General features: G+C 44.8%; 1 protein-coding gene across 7 annotated transcripts in view; it reads left to right on the top strand.

Moving 5' to 3' along the window:
- LOC142023218 (S-adenosyl-L-methionine-dependent tRNA 4-demethylwyosine synthase TYW1-like) overlaps nucleotides 1-24724 on the top strand; it is a 189490-nt gene that overhangs the window by 131954 nt on the left and 32812 nt on the right. For all 7 annotated transcript variants that reach the window (XM_075013957.1, XM_075013959.1, XM_075013958.1 and 4 more), the window contains one exon: nucleotides 10393-10503. In XM_075013957.1, coding sequence (XP_074870058.1) covers nucleotides 10393-10503 — 111 coding nt within the window. The remainder of the gene's footprint in view (nucleotides 1-10392; nucleotides 10504-24724) is intronic.

The following is a 24724-nucleotide window of genomic DNA, read 5'->3' as shown; positions in this document are numbered from 1 at the left end:
GATGCCTCTCCCCAAGCTGTGGGCCTGCTGCAGTGCTTGTCCTGTTCCCTGACTCAGCCTGGACTTGCTGTGGCTAGGTTCTGCTTCCCTGGCCCTGATTCAGCTTAGCCCAGATCTGCAGTAGCCATGGAGAGAAACCTCTTCCCCTCCCTGCCCCAGCTTGACTGCAGCTGTGGAGAGGGACCCATACCCTGGCCTGTGCCCAGTGGAACTGCCATGGCGAGAAACAGGTGCCTCTCACTTGGCCCTGAGCTGTTGTGGGGTTAAAGGGCTGGGAGGAGTCTTCTCTCCTTGCCACTGTCCTGGGGCAGCCTGTATCACCAATGCCTTATCCCTGACCGCACCCCTAGCCAGCGTCATCAGCCTAGCAAGCGAGCTCTCTTTCCCATACCCGAGTCTCCTCCCACACTAGGAACCCCTCAGGTCCACCCTCTCCATACACCATCCATGTGTGGAGTGAATTTTGTGATACACACAAATATGGAGGCGGTGTCATTCATCTCTTGTGTATTGGGTTGTCATAGTGAGAGATCTTATTGTCATAGTAATTGGGTTAGATCGTTACAGGGTTAGCCCAGCCATCTTGGTTGGTTCTAGCTTATTCTATGTAATGGAATAAGTGGGAGAACTTGCAATGCCGCAGCTCTCTGTGTTCAAGTGATTTCTTCCTAAACTCGGTTTCTCCAAGCATACATCTTCATGAACTACATGTTGGTGCCCATAACAAAAATCATGCCTCATGTGGATATAAAAATTACAGGGAACACGGATCAGGAGTGGTTGTTCTCACAACAAAGCAGCATGAAAAGCTCCCCATGTTAGAAAGTTCAGGGACACAGCGGGTCAACAGTGCAGATTGTACCCTGAGTAATGTTACAATTCCTTCCAAAACGGTCAGACAGAACAGCTGAGATTTTACTAAAGTTTAGGTTTGTTGTAATTTTGGTTTAATTTCCCACCAATAGCCTTGTAAAAGATGCTGCATCCTTCAAAAAACAGCAAGAAGTCCTGTGGCACCTTATAGATTAACATATTTTGGAGAATAAGCTTTCTCAAAGCAGGTCTTTGCCTACAAAAGCTTATGCTCCAAAACACGTTTGTCTATAAGCTGCCACGGGACTACTTGTTGTTTTTGAAGATACAGACTAACTCAGCTCCCCTGCTGTATCCTTGGCATTCCTATAGTTCTTTCTGTCTTTAATAATCAATTTCATGACCTTGCTGGTATCTGTCCTCTTGAACTTTTCCTTTTGCTGCACCCTTATAACACAAAAGCCTTCACCCTTCTGTTCCCAGAAGGCAAAAAGGTTATGAATAATGGAGCTCTGGGGAAATAGAGATAGTTCATTCATGCCAAACTCTGTGCTTAGAAATCTTTCCCTTTTCTTCATGTGCCAGAGTACTTGTCACATGGTCTAGAGTCTTGTAACAGTGATATTACTCTTAAAGTAAATTAAATGAATGTTGTTGTTGTGTCGTCATTGATTATCTCAGCTTCTGCAGATGGGTTTTCTGCACAATGTAAATGGTCAAGATTTGGCAGCTAGCTCACCAGTTTTCAAGAGAGATGCCCTGGGTTTCCTGTAAAATGTATATTAATCTCAAGTTTCTTGTATTTTATAAGGTTTTGTATTAGCTTATCTTATCAAACTGTTGTTGACTTTTTCTATGCATGGTCCTTACAGAGGTGTAAACCTTTGAGGATTTCGGGGTCTCAGCTTTTAAGGCTAGCAGTAAATTTTTAAGTGCTTAAATCTGATTGAAAGTGAGCAATACTTATGCTGCTAAGACCCAGCTTCTCAGAGGGTCTAGGCCTATAATGGTCTTTGATTTCAATGAGAGCTTAGGAGTCTAGATACTGTGGAGAATCTGGGCACAAGTCACTTTAAGGCACTCTTGAAAGTTTTACCCTTTTTCCTTGTGTACCATGATGAATTTTCTGAGTGTTTTTGCTCATAATGGGCAGAGTTGCTGAAGTGCTGAAGGCCTGGATTTTTAAAGATACAGTAAACCCTCGATTTAATGGAATCCAATTTAACAGACTTTGGAAATAATGGACCCCCCCAATCCCCCAGTGCCGCTGTTGGAGCCCCTGTAGCGGCTGGGCCTGCAGTGGGGTGTGGGAGCTCTCCTTTCCCAGCCCCACATGTGCAGAGCATGTCAATGCCCAACTGCTGCTGCCTGCATTGGTTCTGTGCAGCAACTGTGGCATCGGAGGCTGCTGCCTGCTGGCAGGCTGGGGGCGGCAGCTGCACTCTGCCTTCACGCAGGCGGCTCGGAGCCTGGGGGCTGGAAGAGCCACGCGGCTGAGTGCACTGACGGCCATGGGAGGTGGAAGGAGCGAGGCTGGTGTGCAGCTCCTGTCCTGGTAATTGGGAGAGGCAGATGAAGTGTGAGGGGAAAAATGGGGCAGGAGTTGGGAAGGGAGGAGGGGGTCAGAGGACAGGAGTGAGGGATGGGTGGGAAGCTCAGTCATCATCATACAGGATAACCATTTGGATATAACTGACTTTCCGCATTAATGGACACCTCTTCCCCCGTTAGTCCATTAAATCGAAGGTTTACGACACTTAGGTACCTACAGATGCCTCTTTAGGCACTTAAAATCACCTTTCAAAACCTGCCCTAAGATGCATTTAAATATTAATTAAAAGAACAGTCAGTCTTTATGCTTTGTTTAGGTTATTTTTCTCTGCTAGTCCTTTTAATGATCCAAAGTGCATTCAGTAATTAAATCTGTCTGTATAGCTATAAACACTATAGATTTATGCACCCTATACAGCGTAACCAAGTGTCTTAGTTTATGTAAAGGTGAAAGTTTTGTAAAAATCAGGTGGAAAATGGTTGTTCAGTGAAAGCTCCATTATCTGGCACCTAGATAATGGTACATTTGGTTAACCAGCATTCTGCAGGACTGGTTACCCAGCCAGGGCTGGCTGACTGGCCAGGGCTATAGAAGTGGGGCCAGAAGTCTGCTGCCACACCAGGGAGCACAGTGGGACTGGCTGCTGGCCCAGCTCGACTGTCTGGCACATTTCATTATCCAGCATCTCCAGGGATGCTGGATGATAAAGCTTCTACTGTGTATGCATACAGACCTGAGGAAGTATGATGCTTCTGGGCATTCAGAATGGTACTTAAAATGGTCTGGCTATCAGTTGGCAGTGTTTCCTAGTGGATAGAGCACTGTGCTGGAACTTAGGAGCCCTGGGTTCTTCTTCAAGTGGTCCCCGTGGGTGCTCCACAATAGGTGTCGGGCTCACCCGGTGCCGCAGATGGGAAATCTTCCAGCAGTTTCTCCTGGATCGCGCATGCCGCCCCCCTGTGCGCCCCCGGCTGCGTGCACGATCCGGTCCCCGCCAGTTCCTTCTCAACCGCCATCAGCTGCAGACGGAATCCACTCAGGCTAAGGCCAGAGTCAGATTACTTAATGGTTTTTTTCCACGTGTAATTTGTTGTTTTCGGTTTTTAAACAAAAAAAAAAAAATGAAGGAGAGAAAGCAAAGACAAAGAGAATATCAGCAAAAAAAAAAAAAAAAAAAAGGAAAAAGAGAGGAGAAGAGAAGAGCGGACGTGAAGGCCATTTAGGCCGCCCACAGGCCAGTGATCACTATTAGGGGTGGAAAGGCACGGATTAAGTGCTAAGTACCCTATTAACAATAAAGGACTCACCGCAATGGCCTCTTCAGGTTTTACAAAGTGGGAATCATGCCGTGAAGCTATGCCGGCCTCCGTGGGGCATAGCGAAGGCATCCGATGCCTGGGGGAATTACAGGCTACCGAGACGCGTTCTCACTGTGCTAAGCTCACAGCCAGGGCCAGGAAGGACAGAGCAATGAAGCGTAAAATGCTCTTGTTGATAAGGCTCTCCAGCCGGATTTGCCAGAGAAGCCTCACCCAGAAGGGCCCTCTGGGTTGCATAAGAGGAGGGCAGTTTTTCTCTGACTCCCTCAGTGCAGAAACGGAGGAAACTCTCCCTGGCTCGATCCTTGCCGTGTGTTTGCAGCGAGCAGGACGAGCGGAGCACACAGCCACCAGCCGCATACTCAGGCAAGCGGCAGCGTGACAGTGCACGTGGCAGAGGCTGAGCCTCCGGTTATACAACACCGGCACGCGCGGCGCCTAGAGCGTCAGTCAGGCGAGCGGCACAGACCCCCGCGGCACCAGTGGTGCAGGGGCGCCAGGCACGGAGCCTGCAGGCACTGGAGGGGGATACCCGCGCGGCACCGCAGCTGAGAGTGCTGAGCACGGCGCTGACAGCGGGGCCGAGATCCCCGGCACGGGAGGGGGCGGTGCTGGCCCCACAGCGGAGGGGCAAGGTAACATCAAAAACCCGGCACTGCAGTCCATCTCTGGACAGGGCTGTGCTGCTGTTAGCACCAAGCCCTCCCCCTGTGATACACACGCCGCACTGAAGGCCTGTGTCTCCACCCGCCCATCCAGGGGAAAAAAAAAAAAAAGCAACCTCCTTCTCCGTTCCTCCAACCAATGTCACCATGGCTTGGGCCACCTTCACCATTTCTGGGATTGGATCCCCTGGAGTACTATCACAAGCCAGTTTTACCTCTATCTGTGTCGTCGTGGAGGTCTCGCTCTCCCAGACATCGGGGGTACACACACAGTGAGTGGTCCCGGTCTCCATCCCCGGACCCTTGCCCATGCTGCCATGGTCGTCGTTATCATGCTGGACACAGACAAACCACAGGCCTACACCCAGGGGCAGGTCCCCCCACCCCCGGCCGCTCAATACCCCCGTGGGCACTCCCGATTGGGGACGGAAACACAGTTGTCTCAAGGGGAGTTAATTTTAGAACCCCAAGACTTTCCTTCACAATCCTCCAGCGAGCAAGTGTATCATCGGCCGCAGGAACCCAAGGGTTCGAGGGAGGTTTACCTTAGTGGTTCCTCCTCATCCTCCCCAGATGAGGCCATGGCCCCCGGGGATGTTTCTCCCCCGGATGACCTTAAACAGTTTCAGGAGCTGTTTAAAAGGGTGGCTTCATTCTGGAGTCAACCACTACTATATGGCAGACTCCGGCCTCTGTTCCGCCTATGAACAAGAGAGCGGATAAGAAATACTTCGTCCCGGCAAAGGGCATGGAGTTCTTCTTCAGTCACCCACAACCAAATTCTTTGGTGGTCGGGTCGTCCCAGCAGAGGTCAAAGGCTTCTCAGTACAAATCGGGGGATTGGACAAAGATGCTAAGAAGCTAGAGCTGTTTGGCAGGAAGGTATATTCCTCTCCTGTCCTGCTATTGAGAGTGGCAAATTATGGGCACACCTAGCAAACCATAATTTTGATAATTACTCTGGGCTTACTCCCCTCATGGATCCATTTCTGGAAGATAAAAAGCCGGTGTTAAAGGCGATTGTTCAAGAGGGCTACGCAGTGTCGCGGATGGGAGCCCAGATTGTCCTGGACGTGGCGGACACGGCGGCACGTTCAACGGCTACAGCAGTGGTCATGCGTAGAGAATCCTGGCCCCAGACGTCGGGTATCTCGAGGGACCTACAGGTGAAGATCATGGACCTTCCCTTTGATACACAAAAGCTGTTTGCAGACTCAACCGACTCGGTCCCTCACTCCAGTAAGGACTCGAGAGCTACACTTAGAAGCTTGGGCATTTATACTCCCCCATACAGGAGGGAAAAATTTTATCCTCAGCAAAGACGCTTCGCTTATAACCACAGCGTGCTCAATATCAACGGGGCTACGGCCAAGGGCACTATCAATAGCGGCAACAGTACAGAACCCCTAGGCGACGTTCTCAACAAAGCCGTACGCCCTCGGGTCAGGCCCAAAGGCAACAAGTTTGATGGGTATGTCAGGGGCTGCACTATCAATACCCTCGCTCAATGCCACTCTCATCTCATGTTCCATCATCGCCTCAGACCATTCCACTCCCAATGGCAAAAGATCACCACAGACATATGGGTGCTGGAGATCATAGCCACGGGTTACGCGATCCCCTTCCAGTCGCTTCCACCGACGAAGCCTCCCACCAGGCCTCACCTCAGGGACGCTGCCACGAGGCGAGGCTCAAGCGCAAGGTGACTCACCTTATGTTCATAAGGGCAGTGGAAAGAGTGCCGGAATAATTCCAGGGGAAGGTTTTTATTCACGCTACTTCCTACCAGGGAAGAAAACAGGACACTGGAGGCCCATCTTAGATCTTCGGGGCCCCAACCGTTACTTGCGCAAGCAACGGTTTTTGGATGATCGCAGTTGCCTTGGTACTCACGGCACTGGACGATGGAGACTGGGTTGCAGCACTCGACTTAAGAGATGCTTACTTTCATATAACAATCCACCCGGCACACAGACGCTTCCTTCGCTTCACGGTCGGCCAGGAGCGCTTCCAGTACAGGGTTTTTCCGGTCAGCCTCTCCTTGGCCACCAGAGTCTTTACCAAAACCCTGGCAGTGGTGTCAGCCTACCTGCACAGACAGGGGGTGTTTATTTTTCCCATATCTGGGCGCCTGCCTGCTAAAAGGGACCTTGAAGTTAGAGGTCTCATGCATGATACGCGTCACAGCGGACACGTTTCTTCACTGGGCCTAGTCATCAACCTCGCAAAGTCAAAGTCCAAACCCACACAACATATAGAGTTCATAGGGGCACGCATAAACTCTATCACAGCAAGGGTGTACGTACCTGACACCCGCTTCTGCGCTATCAGTTTGCTGGTGCAAGTCATTACATACAGCCCCACGGTGCCGGTCTTAACGTCCCTACGGCTGCTGGGTCACATGGCAGCAGCGACGTTTGTGGTACAGAATGCCAGGTTGCACATGTCAAGCCTGTAGCATTGGCTGGTGAGCGTTTACAAACCAGCATCCCACACTGTCCACAGGGTGGTGTCGCCCACAACAGAGGTGCGCAGATCCCTGGCGTGGTGGGAAAACCCCGAGAATCTGCTAGTGGGGGTGCCTTTTCACCAACCACAAATTTCTATTTTTCTTACTACCGATGCCTCCCACATGGGATGGGGAGCGCTTTGACCCCTGCGGAACAGACACTGCATATATCCATACTGGAGTTCAGAGCAGTGTTCAACGCCTGCAAACATTTTCGAGATTACCTACATGGCAAAGTAGTCGGGATTCAATACCGACAATACCTCCAGTATGTTTCTACATCAATCGACAAGGAGGAGCATGATCCCGTGCCCTATGTGCGGAAGCACTCCGATTGTGGAATCGGTACATCGCCAGTAACATAACGTTGAAAGCCTCGTACTTGCCAGGCGCTCACAACGTGAATGCAGATCAGCTGAGCAGGCGCTTTGCAATCACGCACGAATGGCAGATCCGCTCCGATCTGCTACAGCGCATTTTTCGTACATGGGGGTTTTCCCCAGATCGATCTGTTTGCCACCCAGTACAAAAAAAAAAAAAGTGTCACCAGTACTGCTCCAGGTCAGGAGTGGGGTGGGAGTCCCTGGTCATGTTTTCGTGGAAGGGCTCCCTACTTTACGCGTTTCCCCTGCAGCGCTTATCCGCAAGGTCTTGCACAAAGCTAGAAGGGAGAGAGCTCGCATGATACTCATAGTCCCGCTTGGGATCGGCAGCAATGGTTTCTCTTGCTTCTGCGCATGTTGGACCGCCCACTGCTCCCTCTACCGGTGGCGTCGGACTTACTCACGCGGGCTCAAGGGTCCATAGTGCACCCGCTCTCTCAGGGTCTGCACCTACAAGCATGGCTAATCCATGGCTGAGCTCCTTAAAGAGCACATGTACGGAGGGAGCACAACAAGTCCTGGAATGTAGCCGAAGGACCTCCACCAGGAGGACTTACAAGCAGAAATGAACTTGATTCACAGCCTGGTGTTCCGCCAAGCAGTTAGCTCCCCTTGACGTTCCTATACCTGTAATACTAGAATACTTATTGGACCTCAAGAGAGGCGAGCTTTCGTTATCCTCGCTAAAGGTCCACCTCGCCGCTATATCAGCCTTTTGGCATACGTAGGAAGGGTCCACGGTATTCTCCCATCCTATCGTTACCAGGTTCTTGAAGGGGCTGGTAATCCTGTATCCCCCCTCGGAAACTGCTTCCACTGTAGTGGAATTTGGACTTGGTGCTCAGCACGCTATCGGGTCCACCTTTTTTGACCCATTAGCCACAGTTCCCATATGTCTCCTTACGATAAAAAAAAAAAAAACAACAACCTTCCTCCTTGCAACTACGTCAGCCTGCAGGGTGAGTGAGCTAGTGGCAGTGATGGCAACGCCGCACTGCACAGTACTCTTAAAGGAGGCGGTAACCTTAAGGCTGCACCCAGCCTTTGTTCCAAAAGTCTCTTCGGAGTCCAATCTTAACGAGCCAATAGTTTTACCCTCGTTTTACCCGAAGCCTCACAGCTCCGGCAAGGAGGCACGCCTGCATCTCCTAGATGTGAGGAGGGCGTTGGCCTTCTACACAGACAGAACTAAGTGCTTCCGGAAAACGGACAGGCTTCTAGTCTCTCTTGCTCCCGGGTCAAAAGGAGAAGGTCTCTCTTCCCGGAGAATCTCAGAGCACATTGTGTCCTGTATAAAAATGTGCTTCGAACTCCGAAAGACTCCTCTGCTGGCCCTGCCCAGGGCTCACTCCACCAGGGCGGTGGCGGCGTCAACAGCCTTCTTCAAGGGCATCGTGTTAACAGACATCTGTAGAGCGGCAACCTGGTCGTCCTACGACACCTTCGCCAAGCATTATGCCCTGCCTCGGGTATTCTAAGAGGATACCCGTCTCTCAACAGCAGTCCTCTCAGGGGCAAGCTGCACATAAACCGATTACCCACCTCCTTACTTGGGTTACTGCTGGGTAGTCACCTATTGTGGAGCACCCACGGGGACCACTCGAAGAAGAAAGAGAAGTTACTCACCTGCAGTAATGATCGTTCTTCGAGATGTGTCCCCGTGGGTGCTCCACCACCCGCCCATCCTCCCCGCTTCGGATCTCTGTCTAGTGTCTTTCAGGAGCATCCGAGGCGGTTGGTCAAGGAACTGGCGGGGACCGGATTGTGCATGCAGCCAGGTGCGTGCGGGGGGGGCGGCGCGCGCCGGCGCATGCACGATCCAGGAGAAACTGCTGGAAGATTTCTGATCTGTGGCGCCGGGCAAGCCCGACACCTATTGTGGAGCACCCACGGGGACACATCTCGAAGAACCAACGTTACTACAGGTGAGTAACTTCTCTTTTTATTCCTGGCTCTGTTACTGGATGTTTTCAGGCAAGACACTTCACCTTCTTGTGCCTGTTTTCGTATCTGTAAAAAGTATTGATCTTTGTGCAGCATTTTACACACACACACACACACACGCACGTCCTAAAGATCTACCAATGAATAGTTCTATATAAGAGCTCTAGAAGGTGGCAATATGATGATGATGATGTACTGTTATTAGCATATACTTCTGGAATGAGGAATATCATCTTAGTATATTCGGTGATAAACTGGCTAATGGGTGTATGTGTACAACTCGCATACAGTGAATAGAATTAGAATGTTTTATTCCTAAGCCCTGTAGTACTGACCACTGGAGGAGAATCTCTTCAAGCTCAAATAGTAAAGGTCTGGCTCTTCTTCAGAAACATCTTATTTCTCTCCGTGCTGTTGCTGTGGAATTTGGGTTGTGGTATGCAGCCTAGGGACAGCCATGACGCCTTAGGTTGCCATGGATTTGTTGCATTATTTTGTCAAAGAAAGTTGGTACTCTTGTAATGTACCCGCTGCCAAGGATATAAAATAAGTTATTTGGGAAAAAAAAAAGTGCTGGAAAATTGCTGTATAAATAATGGTTTATTCTACCTGTCTCTGTTTGGAATATGCTGAATGATAAAGAAGCTGAGGGATAATTGGGGAAATGAATTTAACCTCCCCCGCCCCTCCCCCCACCAAAAAAATTGGATCCTTGCCATATCATATAGTTAGGTGCCTTCCTGATTACAGAAAGGTTGGTGCTAGTATCTGCTTACGCAAGCTTGCCCTAAGAAAGGGACTGCACATGCTGTCCTGCCAGCTCCCGACTGATTTTTACCTGAAACAGCAGCTGCGCTGACCTGGGGAAAGGGCAGCTGAGCAGGCGGAGTGAATATACGGGATAATTAACTTTTTTGTTTTAACAAAAACAAAAAAAGAGTCCTAAAATACAAGACTGTCCTGGTAAAAACAGGATGGGTGCTCACCCTGTGTAGGATGGGTTAGTCCATTCCTTATCCCAGTTACTGCATTTGTCCACAAAGAACTAGTAAAGTCCCCCTCCCCCAATATTTGGAGGTAAGATTTTACAATGAAATACTTTATTTTTGGCATAGCTTGAAGACTGTGAATTAGCAAGTATGAATATCAAAGGCTCATTAAGCGGAGTACAAAGCAAATTTCCCTGAACCGTTTTTCTCTCTTTCAGCAACAGCGCACAGTGTATAGGCTGACGCTGGTGAAAGCGTGGAACGTAGATGAACTCAAAGCTTATGCCGATCTGGTGTCCCTTGGTAAACCAGACTTCATTGAGGTTAAGGTAAGCTTCATACCAGTGGTTTTCCACTACATAGCTTCTGTTTCTTTCCTCCCCACTTTCTGTAACACAGCATGTAAAGATTACACAAGCACTGAACAAATAAATAACACAAGCACGGCTCTCTCATCACACATGGCTCACACACTCCTGGACCGGCAATGTACATTGCTGCAGGGAGGGGACTTTATGTGAGTGGGGGAGCTGCTTGCATACACTAATACAGACGTCCCCCAAACTGTGGGACATGCCCCCGTTCCTCCTCCCCGGTAGAGGAGGGCACAACTGCTACTTCCTCACTCCATCACCAATCCCATTCCTGGACTCTACACCCATGGTCCCAGTTGCCGATTCCATGCCTGCGCCTTGCTTTTTGGCTATATCCCCTCCCACAAACTGTGGTACCCCAGCCCTGGCTTAGAGAGTGGCATGGACAGGGGTAAGACAGAAGTAAAAAGTTAGGGAGCATTGCACCATCATGACCAGGGACAGCTGCTAGTGAGCCTAGTGATGGCTCTGAGAGGCTGGGCTGAGATGGTACAGACATGCTGGAAATGCCACTTGGGCTGCATGCTGTTTTATGTGTACGGCAGCCTGGCATACCGCTTTTGCCATTGTGGTTCCTGGCCAAGTCACTAGCCATGGCCCTGATGATGTCCTTTGTTGTTGTTAGAACCCTGGATCTCCAAAGATGTCAGCCTTATATCTGTGGATATATGTTTTGTATCAGCACAGGGCTCCAGGTGCAGTGCCACCAGACCCAGAGCCAGTATGTGGCCAGTGTGTCTCTTACTTATATCCTTTAAGGGGAGGCAGAATACGTTTTACCTGTCAATGGCAAGACTGCATGTGGTCAGAAAGACATGGAAAACTGAAGACATGGGCGTCTCCATTTCTCTTGTCTGCCCCTATACAAGTCTCTTAATTAGAGCTGGCTGAAAATGTTTTACAATTTGTAATTTCAGTGTAATCTGTATAGTTCTTAGGACGTGAAAATTACTTTTGCATTGACTTTTCCATTTAAATTTTGATTCTAAAAAGGGGAGTTTATTTCAGTGCACTTTGTTACTGTACATGAAGACTGACAGCAGCTAAATTGTAGAACAGAAAAATGGACAGCTCAGTACAATAAAACACACATAATTGGTTGACATATTCCCCTGGTAGAAGCAGACTATCTGCAACCTAGGTGAACTTCCATCTATTGCAGATCCTGAAATAGCCTGTTTCTCCACTTCAGTCGTCATAGAGCTTTTTAAATTGAATTGCACCGTCCCATTGTTTTCCTGCACAACAATTGCAGCACTGCGTATATCCTTAAAAAAACAAACTTATGCATGCAGCACCCTATCACTCATAATATTTGCAGGCAGTGCCTCTTTAAGATGGGATTTTTCTTCTGAGCACTGAACTGATCTTATCACCATCTGAACCAAATGGCGCAGCTGTCTATGCAGCAGCAGAACACTTGTAGATTTGAATGGCATTGTCGTCTCTTTAAAATGTCATGAAATTTTATGACACTTTCCTGGAGCTGAGATTTGCTTGACACTTGATTGGGGCTGTAATTTATAGACAAATGCTTCCTCCCAGGTGTTGCAATTTATTTATTTTTGATTATTTTTAGTGCTTTGGGGCAGGACTATTTAACCCTTTTCTTTCATCTTTTATTTCTTTAAAATGGTAATGGAGAAGTAGCCATGTTACTCTGTAGTCTAACAAAACAGCACTCATGTGGTACTTTAAAGACTAACAAATAAATAACAAAGACTAACAAATCATTTCATTAGTCTTTACATTGCTAACATGACTGTGGTTTTGTTTTCTTCAAAATGGTGTAACATTTTAAAGGGGATAAATTTTGGGCTGTGTAGGAACAAAGCATCTCATGCCAACTGTAACATTAGGCCAACTGGTAACCTTATTTCTTCCACGTAGTTTAATCTACCAGTTTTCTGCTAAACAGCAACATTTCTGGTGCAGAGGGTTTGGCCCAGCACTGAAGATACCATACCTTTCTCCTCTTACTGTGCTGTCTCTGTGAATGGGACTATATGGTTTCTTACTTCAAGAGTGGAACTGATTTCCCTATTATTTTTAACCTTCCTTTAATGTGGGCTGGTATTGGGAAATCCATGCAAACCAGCAAGGATGAGAGACACAAAGATGTACCCGCTGGTTACCCAGTAAAATAATGCCAATATGGGAAAGCAACACCTACATATTTATCTTAACAACAATCTCATTTGCGACTACTTTGTCCTGGAATGTTTTATATACATACTTAGATTATTTTCCCCATTTGGATCTGAGCTCTGACTGCCTGGTGTGGTAGGGGTGAAGATGGAAACAGGAACATCCAGAGGTACAGAGAGGACTGTAGATTGTTCCAGGACCCCATCCAGCACATGATTCTGCTATTGTGTGTTGCTAAGAGGTTTAACAATACCTCTGTAAATATAGGTGGCTGCAGTAATTTCAGGGTCACCTTCACCAGTCTCTGAACCAAGTTGTATGTGTGATCAAGTCAGTTTGCAGGCTGTGTAATTTCAGTAATGCCAATAAAGCCAAGTCCCATACTGTCAAACCAAATGAAGACTTTATTTCAACCTGCTATGCGTCTTGCTGGCGTTTTAGCAGAAGGCTTGATTCTGTGCAGTGCTGTGTGCCTTCAACTCTTGTTTTTGAGCTCATCAAGGAGAAGAATTTGCTCAGCTCCTCCCAAGAGTTCTGCAGTGTCGTAGTGAAGAGAGCGGTAGAGGAGTGACTTACCTTTTTGTGGTGAACCTGATTTCTAGGTGTATAAGCATGAAAAAACACCAGGGAACTCTGGGATGGAGAGTGTAGCAAAATGAGCTTGAAAAAGGGTGCTGGGGCCTGTTGAAAGCCACCAGAGGCAGGCTGCTTCCCCCCAAAGAAATCAGTCTCTCCATTGATTAGTGGGGTTTGGAAAAGGCTGTGAGAGTTGTGGCAGGGACGTGAGTCCTTTCATAAGTGCTACTGCTTGAGAATCTATTGTCCTCAAATGAATGCTCCTTGCAGTAAAATGCAGGTACTCTGTTTTGGACTACAGAGATAGGTGATTATGATGCAGCTTTTGAGTCAAATCCACTCTGTCACCTTGCTGTTGTCATTGAGGTGTGCTGGGGATGAATTTGACCCAAGAATTTGGGCCCAATACTGTGTTCAGATTCCTAGCAGCACGGAAGTCATGTAACACTGAGAAGGAGTCAGACCCAGAGGCTCTGAATATTGTGGAGTCAAACCTTTCTGCACTTGCAGGGTACAGTTTTCTCTGTTACTCAAGAATTGTTAGTTGCTGTTCAGCTTTTTGATGTCACTCCTGCTGCTAGACGCAGTGTTCTCTCTTATAGTGCAGATGTAAAATTTCTGTTAGCGTAGCATCCAAGTGAGCATGTACAGAGAGCACCAGTAATGTGGGAACTTTTCCTCAAATCTTTCCTTTGATTTACAAGGTATTATTTAAAATTCTTCAGGAATGAAGTAGTTTGAAGAATTCATTAGAGACCAAGAGTCATAGTTATCTTATTTGCTCTGCTTACTCTAGTGCAGTGGGTTCAAGAAAGGAGCACGGGAAAAGCAAAGGGATTTGGGTCCTGTGGAGCATCTGCTGCAAAATGAGGCTTTATCTCAGTGGGATTTCCCTGGTTAAATACTTGAAGTAAATTACATTCATTTTTTAAACGAATATAGCTAATCCCTTGTTGCTCCAGAAACCCTCTTGGGGTGCATTGGAAGGTCAAAAGATCTAGAATCTAATTCTGCTCTCATTTACATGTCTTACAGTGGTGCAACTCTGTTGAACCCTTCTCTCTCTTAAGCAAGTGGAAACTAGCATTAATTTTGTTGTTGGCAATGTATCATCATCATCATCATCAATAACCGTGGGCTCAGCACCCGTTGGCATCTGAAACCTCTCTGACTATTACCTTCCATCTTTCCCTGTCCAGTGCTGAGTAGCTTAGTTTCTGTAGACTAGCTCCACACCAATATACTGTATCATGTATCCATTCTCTGTGGGGTCTGCCTCTCCTGTTTGAGCCATCCATTATGCTGAATGCCAGGGTCTTGATTTTTCATTCATCATTCATTCTGCAAATGTGCCCAAATAGTTGTAGCTTCCATTTAATAACCTTCTGCAGCAGGTTCTCTTTCAGCTGTATCTTTCTATATAATTGGTCATTGGTGACCTTCTGCATCCATCCTATTCTCAGAATCTTTCTGTAACAACTCCTGTCAAACGCCAATATTCTTCTTCTTGAATCTTTCATTATCAGGCATGTCTCGCCTCTGTACAACATGCTGCTGAATACACACATTTTCTAGATGCTCAGCTTTGTTTTTAAGCTAATCGCTTTGCTTTTCCAGATCTTATCCATCGCCTTCAAACTCGCTCTTGCTTTCACTATTTTAGTTGCTATTTCCTTCTTACAGTCTAGATCGTACTTTATGTTGCTCCCCAGATATGTGAACTTCTCAACATTTTCTTGTTCAATACCATTGACGCTGATCTTCCTATTTCCTTATCTCCAAATACAATTGTTTTTGTTTTATTGATGTTCATAATCAGTCCGTATTGCTTCCCTTCTTAATTTAACACCTGCACCATTTTCGCTAGCTTCTCCTCATCTTCCTCAGTGATAACTATATCTTTTGCAAACCTCAAGTTGTTAATTCTTTTCCCGTGCACAGATATCCCTTCTACCTCTTCCTTGATCTTGTCCATCACTCTCTCCAGATGTGCGATGAAGGTACTTGGTGATATTGGATCTCCTTGTCTCGTGCCTCTGCTTGTTTTAAAACAACTTCCCAACTCCCTGCATGTTCTCATTGCTGCCTCCGCATTCTCATTGATATCCTTCAACAAACGTATCAGTCTGCTTTCCACTCTGTATGACTCCAACACCGCCCAACCCACTTTCTGATCTATACTGTTAAATGCCTTTTGAAAATTGACGAAGCAAGTGTATATGTTTTTGTTCTTTTGTCAAGCTTTCTCCACTATCAGTTTTAGTGCCAATATCTGCTGTATGACTTTTATCTTTTCTGAACCCCACTTGCTTGACTGCTGTATGTTCTTCTATCTGTGATCTTAGTCTCTCAGTCAGTATCATCATCAGCACCTAGCCTAGATGACTCGTTAGTTCTGCAGTTCTTGCACTTCTGTGGGTATTTTCACTAGCACAGATCTTGTCCACTCCTTAGACGCCTTCCCTTCTTTCCATGCTATATTACATAGTCGGTATATTTTCTGAATCATGCTTTCTCTGCTGTATTTGATCATCTCTCCTGTGATCTTATCATTTCCAGGGCTCTTGGGCTACGTCTACACGTGCACGCTACATCGAAATAGCTAATTTCGAAGTAGCGACATCGAAATTGGGTATTTCGATGAATAACGTCTACACGTCCTCCAGGGCTGGCAACGTCGATGTTCAACTTCGACGTTGCGCAGCCCAACATCGAAATAGGCGCAGCGAGGGAACGTCTACACGCCAAAGTAGCACACATCGAAATAAGGGAGCCAGGCACAGCTGCAGACAGGGTCACGGGGCGGACTCAACAGCAAGTCGCTCCCTTAAAGGGCCCCTCCCAGACACACTTTCATTAAACAGTGCAAGATACACAGAGCCAACAACTAGTTGCAGACCCTGTATATGCAGCACGGACCCCCAGCTGCAGCAGCAGCAGCCAGAAGCCCTGGGCTAAGGGCTGCTGCCCACGGTGACCACAGAGCCCCGCAAGGGCTGGAGAGAGAGTATCTCTCAACCCCCCAGCTGATGGCCGCCATGGAGGACCCCGCTATTTCGATGTTGCAGGACGCGGATCGTCTACACGTCCCTACTTCGATGTTGAACGTCGAAGTAGGGCGCTATTCCCATCCGCTCATGGGGTTAGCGACTTCGACGTCTCGCCGCCTAACGTCGATTTCAACTTCGAAATAGAGCCCAACACGTGTAGACGTGATGGGCTCTATTTCGAAGTTACTGCCGCTACTTCGAAGTAGCGTGCACGTGTAGACGCAGCCTTGTTGTTCTTTAGTCATTTCACTGCTTTTTCTACTTTCTCCTTTGAAATATTGGTCTCAATCTTGATGCTCAGTGGAGATATCTCTTTCAGTTCTTCACTCAGTCTGTCTGAGACACTGGGGTCCAACTGTACTTTGTATAGGTCGGTGCAATATCTCGTCCATCGCTGCACAATCATCTCCCTTTTCATGAGCACTTCTTTGTTCTCATCTTTGATCACCATCTGCTTCGGTTGCCATTTTCTATTAATATTCCTTATTGTCTTATACAACTCCCGTGTCTTACATTCGCCATAATACCTTTCTGTATCTTCACATTGCTCCTCTAACCATTTCTCCTTATCCTTTCTGGCAGCTTTCCTTATCTCATTGCATTTCACTCTATATTGCTGTTCTTCCATCTCAGAGACAACTCTTCTGATCTTCAACTCTCTCTTCTCTTGAACCAACTTCAGTGTCTCCTGTCTAATGCACTTCTTATTGATCTTTTCTTCTTCTGGAACAGTCTGCTCAATTACCTCTTCTATAGCGATGGCTATCCCTGCGACTCTCTTATCTAGGTCTTTCTCTGTGGCAATATTGTTAATCTTCTCTGCGAGTGCTGCTCTGTATGCATTCCCTGTTTCTTCCTCACATAGTCTCACCACGTCTCTTCTTTTCTTAAACTGTGTCTTACATTTTCTTTTGAGTTTTATCTTGATGTTTGCGATCACTAGACTGTGGTCTGAGTCTATATCTGCTCATTGGAAAGTTCAGCATTGCTGTGCTGATGATATCCATCTTCTTATCAAAATCATATCTATCATGTCCTTGGACTTCCCGTCATTCGATCGCCACGTCCACTTCTATAGTCCTTTTGTTGGAATCTCGTGTTGCAGTTCACCATCTCATGCTCTGTAGCAAACTCTAGTAGTTTCTCACCTCGTTCATTTCTTTCTCCATATTCAAATTTTCCCATGACTCTCTCCCAACCTTCATTATCTGTTCCAACCTTCACATTCCAATCTCCTCCGATGATCAACACATCTTTCTTTGGTATCTCCTCCATTTTCTTTGTCAAGTCTTTCTAGAAAAGCCCAATCTCTTCCTCCGTACTGTTTGACGTGGGTGCATACACCTGAATGACTGAGATGTTGAACGGTTTTGCTTCGAATCTCGCTACCATCATTCTTGCACTCACCAGTTTGTATCCTAGTAATGCTCTTCTAGCTCTTTTGCTAAGAAAAAATCCAACTCCTGCTTCATGCTTCATTTTGTTTTCTGACCAAATGACTTCGCAACTGCATATCTATCCTGATCCCATCCAAAGCATCTCTGCCAGTCCAAGTATATCACATCGGTATCTCTCCATCTCCTTCCAAAGCAGCTCTAATTTTCCAGTTGCCCACAGTGTTCGGACATTCCCTGTTCCAATGGATAGCATATGTGTTAGTTGTAATATTCTTTCGGTAGCCAACTTACCAACCCAACCCCGATTGCTCAACTGGTTTACGGACCTTGTTTATCTGGGCAATGTCTGAGCCGGCATCTTTTATCATTTAGTTTTACTGGCATCAGATTTCATTTGTATTGTTGTTTGATGGTCAGCGCATCGACACACATCTGACCAACCCTCCTCCTTCATCCAGGCTTGGGACTGGCATGGAGCTCATAGAGGCTTCATGGCGGAGTTGGCAATGTTTACCCTAATGTAAAGCCTGTGGGTCAGAAGAATTAAGAGATCTGTCTAACAAAAACAAAGTTGCTGCATAATGCAGAGCCATAATATAATTGTTTTATTTTAATTCAAAAGCAATTTGCGTATTTGATCCCTAGAACATGCATTTTGGCTTTTGTCAGTTTTTTGCTTCGAAAGCCACCAGTTTATATTAATAAACTCTCAGCATGTTGCATTTAGTTTCAGATAAAGTACATTCAATGTTTCATAGCATTTAATGCCAGAAGGTAGCATTTGATCATCTAAACAGATGTCCTGTGTTTCACAGACCATTAAATCTGACCAGGTTACCCCTACATTAAGCTCACTAACTTATTAGAGAAGCCTGTATGAAATGTAATGAAAAGCTTTACTGTTTGGATCCTTAACAATTCATTGCAAAATTGTGGAAAACAAAGTGCATATTCAGTAGATTCACGTAATTAAAAATGGACTGGCAGTGCTACTGGGATAAAGGCCAGATAAGTACACAGAAACAAGCACACTTCTGAACGCCGTAGTGGTTTCCACAGAAAATCTGTTATGCTACCATTTCTAATTGTATCTGTGCCCTTGTGTGCATTTCTCCAAATCGCTCTGAAATCTGACAGTAGCTTTCAGACCATGTAAGTGGGAGGGTATGTGGAATCACCAGTGAGGAGCAAACTAGGTTAGTGAGTGAACCACATGAATGTTCCTCGTTCGTCACAGTGGACTGCAAGAATGCCATAACCAAGACAAAGTGGGTCTTTGCCCACGAAAGCTGATGCTCCAAAATATCTGTCAATCTATAAGGTGCCACAGGACTTCTTGTTGTTTTTGAAGATACAGACTAACCTGGGTACCTCTCTGATACTTATAACCAAGACTGTCTCCCAGGACAGGGTAGTTTTGCTAACTGCACTTGTGTCCGTGGAATTTGCCAGTTGAACCATAGCAGCACACAGCTTTCAGAGTCATTGTTACATGCAATCAGTATGCACCTCATTTCATGTGCCCTTGCTTTAAGTGGGTGTTATTTTTGTAATACCAGAAGAAAAATACTGAGGAGAAAAACCATAGAGAAACTCGTGACCCTTTGGTAAACAAAATGTCTCATGGGCCACACCTAGAACCCCAGCTGGCCACAGGTTGCCCACCACTGATCTATATCCTCTTGCAGTTCTGACCCATATTTTGCATACCCTTGCCAGTTAGTTCAGTAAAACTGGTGGTGAGGTGTTTGCATGGACCCCTGGTACATCACTATTAAACAGATGTTTTCATGAACCTACCCAGGAACAGTTCACCATGCAAACAGGCTGGAGTTATTAAAGAAAGGCCCAACTGTGCAGTTCTTAGAACTCATGATTTTGGTGGGATGAGGAAGGCCTCCAGGATCAGGGCCATAGTCTTTCCTTTTCCTTTGACCTCTTTGTGTTTAACCAGTTATTTCACTTAAAATATTGTACTAGATTCCCAGTTATCCAAAGGCTGATTTACACCATGCTGCTACTTCAAAGAAGAGCTCTGGCAGGGTGAGGAAGCCTGACATAGAAATGAGATTCAGTCCCAGTGTGTATAATTTCTAGAAACCTTTGTCAGACCAGTCTTCTGACCACTGCTGCAGCATTTGTATTCCAGCACTGTTTCCAGCTCAGCACTTCTGAGGTTCTAGGCTCATGTGTAAGGGATGGTGGGCCCTGTGTCACTCAGAAGGAGCAAAGGCTTTCTCGAGCTTTGTTATCAAATTAAATGACCATTTAATGAGTAGGCTAGCTGGAGAGGGTCACACAGAAGATTCTGCGTCCGTCTGCTTACCTCTGTCATGTGAAATGTTGACGATTATGTCCATGTTTAAAACAGAGGAAAGTTAGCTCTTCTTTAATGAAACAAAGCAGCAGAAATGTAGCACTTTAAAGACTAACAGAATGATTTATTCGGTGATGAGCTTTGTAGGACAGATCAACTTCTTGACTGATCTGAAGAAGTGGGTCTGTCCCATGAAAGCTCATCACCAAATAAATCATTTTGTTAGTCTTTAAAGTGCTACATTTCTGCTGCTTGTTTTGTTGGAGTACAGACTAACACAGCTACCTCTCTAACTCTTCTTTAATGAGTTTTTACTTTCAGAAGGTGAGACCTGACTGTCATCACCTGTCAAAAAGCTATTCAGAGCCTGGGTAGCATTCAGTTCTGTATTTAGGTAGGAGAAATGAAGTTAAAAATCACCCTTCCTACCGAGCGCTTTAAAACAAAAACAACTGATGTATAATTTTCTTGCTTGAGAAATGCTGACCTCTGCCATTCTCTATAGAATGTGAGGCAAAATGAATCAGAGCTCGACAGAGAGAAAAGTAAGTGCCAAAGCTGCACTCTGCATGGCATGATTTTCAGAGATGGAGAAAGCCCAGCCCTTTTGACTAGCAAGCCCAGTAAAATGTTGTATTAAAATATATATATATATATAACCAGCACTTTCTGCCATTCCATTTCCAAGCCCCAGAGTGACAAATATGTACTCATGTGGTTAACTTGAGTTGTATCGTACATCTCATTGAAGTCAAGTCTCTTATTCAAGTGCTTAAAATTAAACGTGATTATTTTAGCAGGATGTTTTATTTTTTTTAAAAAGCTTGTATTCCAGAGATACCACATCAGAGAGTTTTGACTGAAAATTTAATTTTTTATTAGAATCTAGCATTAATACATGTTTTCATGACATGAAGGAGAAAAATATTAAAGCCAGTTACCTTTTTTTTTTAATTTATTTCCCAGTAATTTTTTCTGGTTTCAAGCAGGGGTGTGTAAAGTGTAGGGCCGGCCCTATCAAAAGGCTGTGAAGTTTCATAAGTGGGGTGTAGCATGTTTGGCTTTTGGGTCTCAGGCTCATCCATCCCATTAAAAATGTTGAAATCTGTTACTGTTTTTATGTCTGTATATTCACATTTATATACTGATTAATAACGTTTTTATAACGTATGTACTTATTTTCTTACACGTGCCGAAAGATGTTTGTTTTCATATGAACACAACCAAAACTTCCATTGGTTTGGATTACATTACACAGGTTGGTGGGACCCTGCTAAATGAAGGGATGAAAAATGGAGCCTAACCTAAAAAGTTTGATCACCCCTGATTTAAGCCCAGAGTAATGTATAGCAGGCAAAACCCATGAAAATTGACTTAGACATCTGAAAGTGTGTGTTACAATTTAAGGTTTTATTATGGTGTAACGAAAGTAAAGTTATAGCCAAATCTGGACTGTGATTTTTTAAACGCTGTCACTGTAATGAAATAAATAACATTAAATAAGTAATGCTTTCCATCTGTGGCTCTGAATGTTCTGTAAAAGTGAGTAAATATCATTTGTGCCTTTCTTGCTGATAAGGAAATGGAGGTGATTAGCATTAGGTTACAGAGCTAATCAATGAGTTGGGAATTAGTTTCCTGACAGCTAATCCAGTGCAATGTAAAACAAAACAAAAAAACAGATTTGGAATATATCCTTTAAAACTTGTCTGTTTTTTTATTTCTGAGTATTAGACTACAGCGCCACTTCACAGAAGTAGCCTATGTTTTCGCTGCATGATTAAATTGAATTGTTGGAATGTTGGATATAACTGGTGCAGATAAACTGATGTCCTTTGGTCGATCAGTTTGATCATGGATTTAAAAAAAAAAAAGTCTTAGTTGTATCCTTTAGCTTGTGTGTGTAATTTAGACAATATTGAAATAACATGCATTTTTATTGCAGAGTATTTGATCTATCTCCACACAGTTTAAAGTAGTTACATTTTGCCTTGGGTTGAGATTGCCCCAATTTCTGAGCAGTAATCCAGTCTCTAATAGTAGGTCAGACACCTTTTGATGGCTGCACTTCATTCTTTTGTCCTTTCACACAGTACTCTGTTTAATGAATTTATAATCAGTGATTTAAAAGATAAGAGACTTCTCTTGTTCACAGTAATTAAATCGGAAGGCCTGCAGTTTATTTTAGAAAAGAAGCAAAGCTCTCTCATTTTTAGTTCACAGGTAATCTTCCTCCACAGCCATTTGGATTAGAATGATTCATGATTGTTCAGATCCTTGGAAAGGATCCAAATCTCACTAGAGAAACTCTTTCATGACAAAGTAAGCACCAGTTAGTACATCTTTTTGTATGTCCCATTCACTGTAGTTATAAACAACATCACACAAGACGTGGTATAAAACCAGTGGTGAAGATTCAGCTCCATTAAATCAGTGTGTAAATCCACAGTGATTTCAGTGGAGTTACTCTGGATTTACAGGCACCAAACCAAAAGCATAAATTGACCTGAGTATTTAAGATGCTTCTGAAGAGGTTTGGATATCAAGGTATTTGTCTGCAAGCTGATAGTATAATTAGCATGCTGAAAACATGCATGTTAAAGATTAATTGAGTGTCATTAATGTTTCCACTACAGAGAAGTTTATGTATGAGCTATTGTGTATAATAGAATTGTTTCTTTTAATGGTTGGCTTCTGAGTACAGTAATCACTATTTTCAGGTATTGTTGAAAAATGTAACAAGGCTGCCCTAATCAACCATTCGTGTTTTAGAGGCAATGTTGGCACGGTTAGTTAGCTGAAGTTTTAAGAAGTTGAAAGCTGATGTGGTTTTGTACCATGTGCTGCTGCAATGATTTTCACTCATGTGTTGTGAGAAAGGGAGAGAAAATTAATCAGCCATCCAAGTACTTGATAATTCCATTTACCGCTGTGCTTTCTTTGCTTGTAAATGATCTCTTTGAAGTTTATTAAAGGAATGAGTCATGTTGTAGCTTTCTAGGAGTTTTTCCCCCCTCTGTAATCATACATTTTTCATGCTGCTCAAATCATAATCTGCATAATGAATGATGGAAAAATATTGCTCTACAATCCTGTCTATATACAGCTGAACCTTTGATATGTACATTATGTTATTTGGGTGTCTGGTTATATAGGCATCTTTAAAATCTTTTCAAACTTCCAGTACAGGGTTAAATTAATGTACTTTGCTGTTCAGTACTCCCTCAGCATGTCTTCTGTCTTGTATGGTGCATCTGTTACCTCAATGGTATTGAGTTGCAGTATGCTGCTTTAATATTCTTTTACATTGGTAGATTAATGGAGGCAGTCCACCGTAAATTAAAAATGTGAAAAATAATTGTCTCCCAAATGTGTGCAGTTTGTAATTAATGTTATCTCATTTCTTCTTTAGTATGGCTCCACCGTTGTTAAGTCTCTCCTCTGTATGACAGGTTTCATAAGGGTAGCCATGTTAGTGTATTTCAGCAAAAATAGCAAGAAGTCCGGTGGCACTTTAAGGCCCTAATAAATTTATTAATCTTTAAAGTGCTACTGGACTTCTGTTTCTCCTCTGTGTATTTCAGTTGCCCCTATTTCATGTCTTTGCAAAGGTAGCACTTGGCCTTGTTTTTGGTGCTGAGTGGCTTCAAATTCAATACCTTGATTTTAAACTTTGGGTGCAGGGACTACTTGGCCACACTCTCAGCTACCATTGCCTGGTTTCCAGCCAATAGGAGCTGGAAGATTTTTCGGGGGGCAGGACAGCACATGAAGTTCTCTCCCTCCACAACTGTAAGGGTTGGCCTCAGGCCAGATTAGAAGGCTTTGTGGGCCAAATCCAACCTGCAGACCATATCTTGCCTGCCCCTAGTTTACTTATTCCTGCTTTAAGTGCAGAGGATTGGACCAGGTGACCTACTGAGGTCCCTTCCAGCCCTACACATCTGTGATTCTGTAATAAACATTAATAACACTCACAAGACTGGGTCTTGAATCCAGGCTCCATAAACATTTAGTGGACATGCAAGCAAACACCAATCAAAAGAAATCCAAGTTTCTTCCTATTGAATAACAAGTCTCAAAATATAATCCTCCATAGATCTGCATATGCTCTGTGTTTAAAGGTATTTACCTGGGATGGTGTTTTTCGACAAAATAAGTTGTCCCCAACCAAGTAGCAAAAGATGATAAAATGGCCAGTGGGAATGTGGGAAAAAAGAGTCCAGCTTTATTATAGCTGCCAGTATTTGCAAAATATTAATTTGCTAAAAGATATACATGTCAGAATAATCTCAGCCACATATCCTTCTACATTAAATTCTTACTGAAGATGGATGGGTGTGTGTGTGTGTATAATGTATGGTACAGATTCAGCACTGAAAAACATAATGTGGTATCAGTCTTTGTCAAGGGGAGAAAGCTCATTTTATTCTGCCTGCAAATAATTAACCACAAGCTGGCTATGTGGCCAAAGTGTGTTGGAACCACTCAGCCCTGCACACACAACCCTTCCCATCCACAGTCTGATGTGACTTGCAGCCAGCAGGTAGACTTAACTTGACTTAAACCCTTGTATTCCACATGGAGCATAGGTCACCTACAAGTCTCTTCCACTTCACTCTGTCTCAGGACAAAACTTCTAGCTGACCCCAGGAGTACCCCAGTTGTTGTCCTTCAATCTCAGTACA

Source organism: Carettochelys insculpta, chromosome 19 (genome assembly GCF_033958435.1).
Source record: "Carettochelys insculpta isolate YL-2023 chromosome 19, ASM3395843v1, whole genome shotgun sequence".
Taxonomy (NCBI): domain Eukaryota; kingdom Metazoa; phylum Chordata; order Testudines; family Carettochelyidae; genus Carettochelys; species Carettochelys insculpta.
This window is presented reverse-complemented; position numbering and strand designations above follow the sequence as displayed.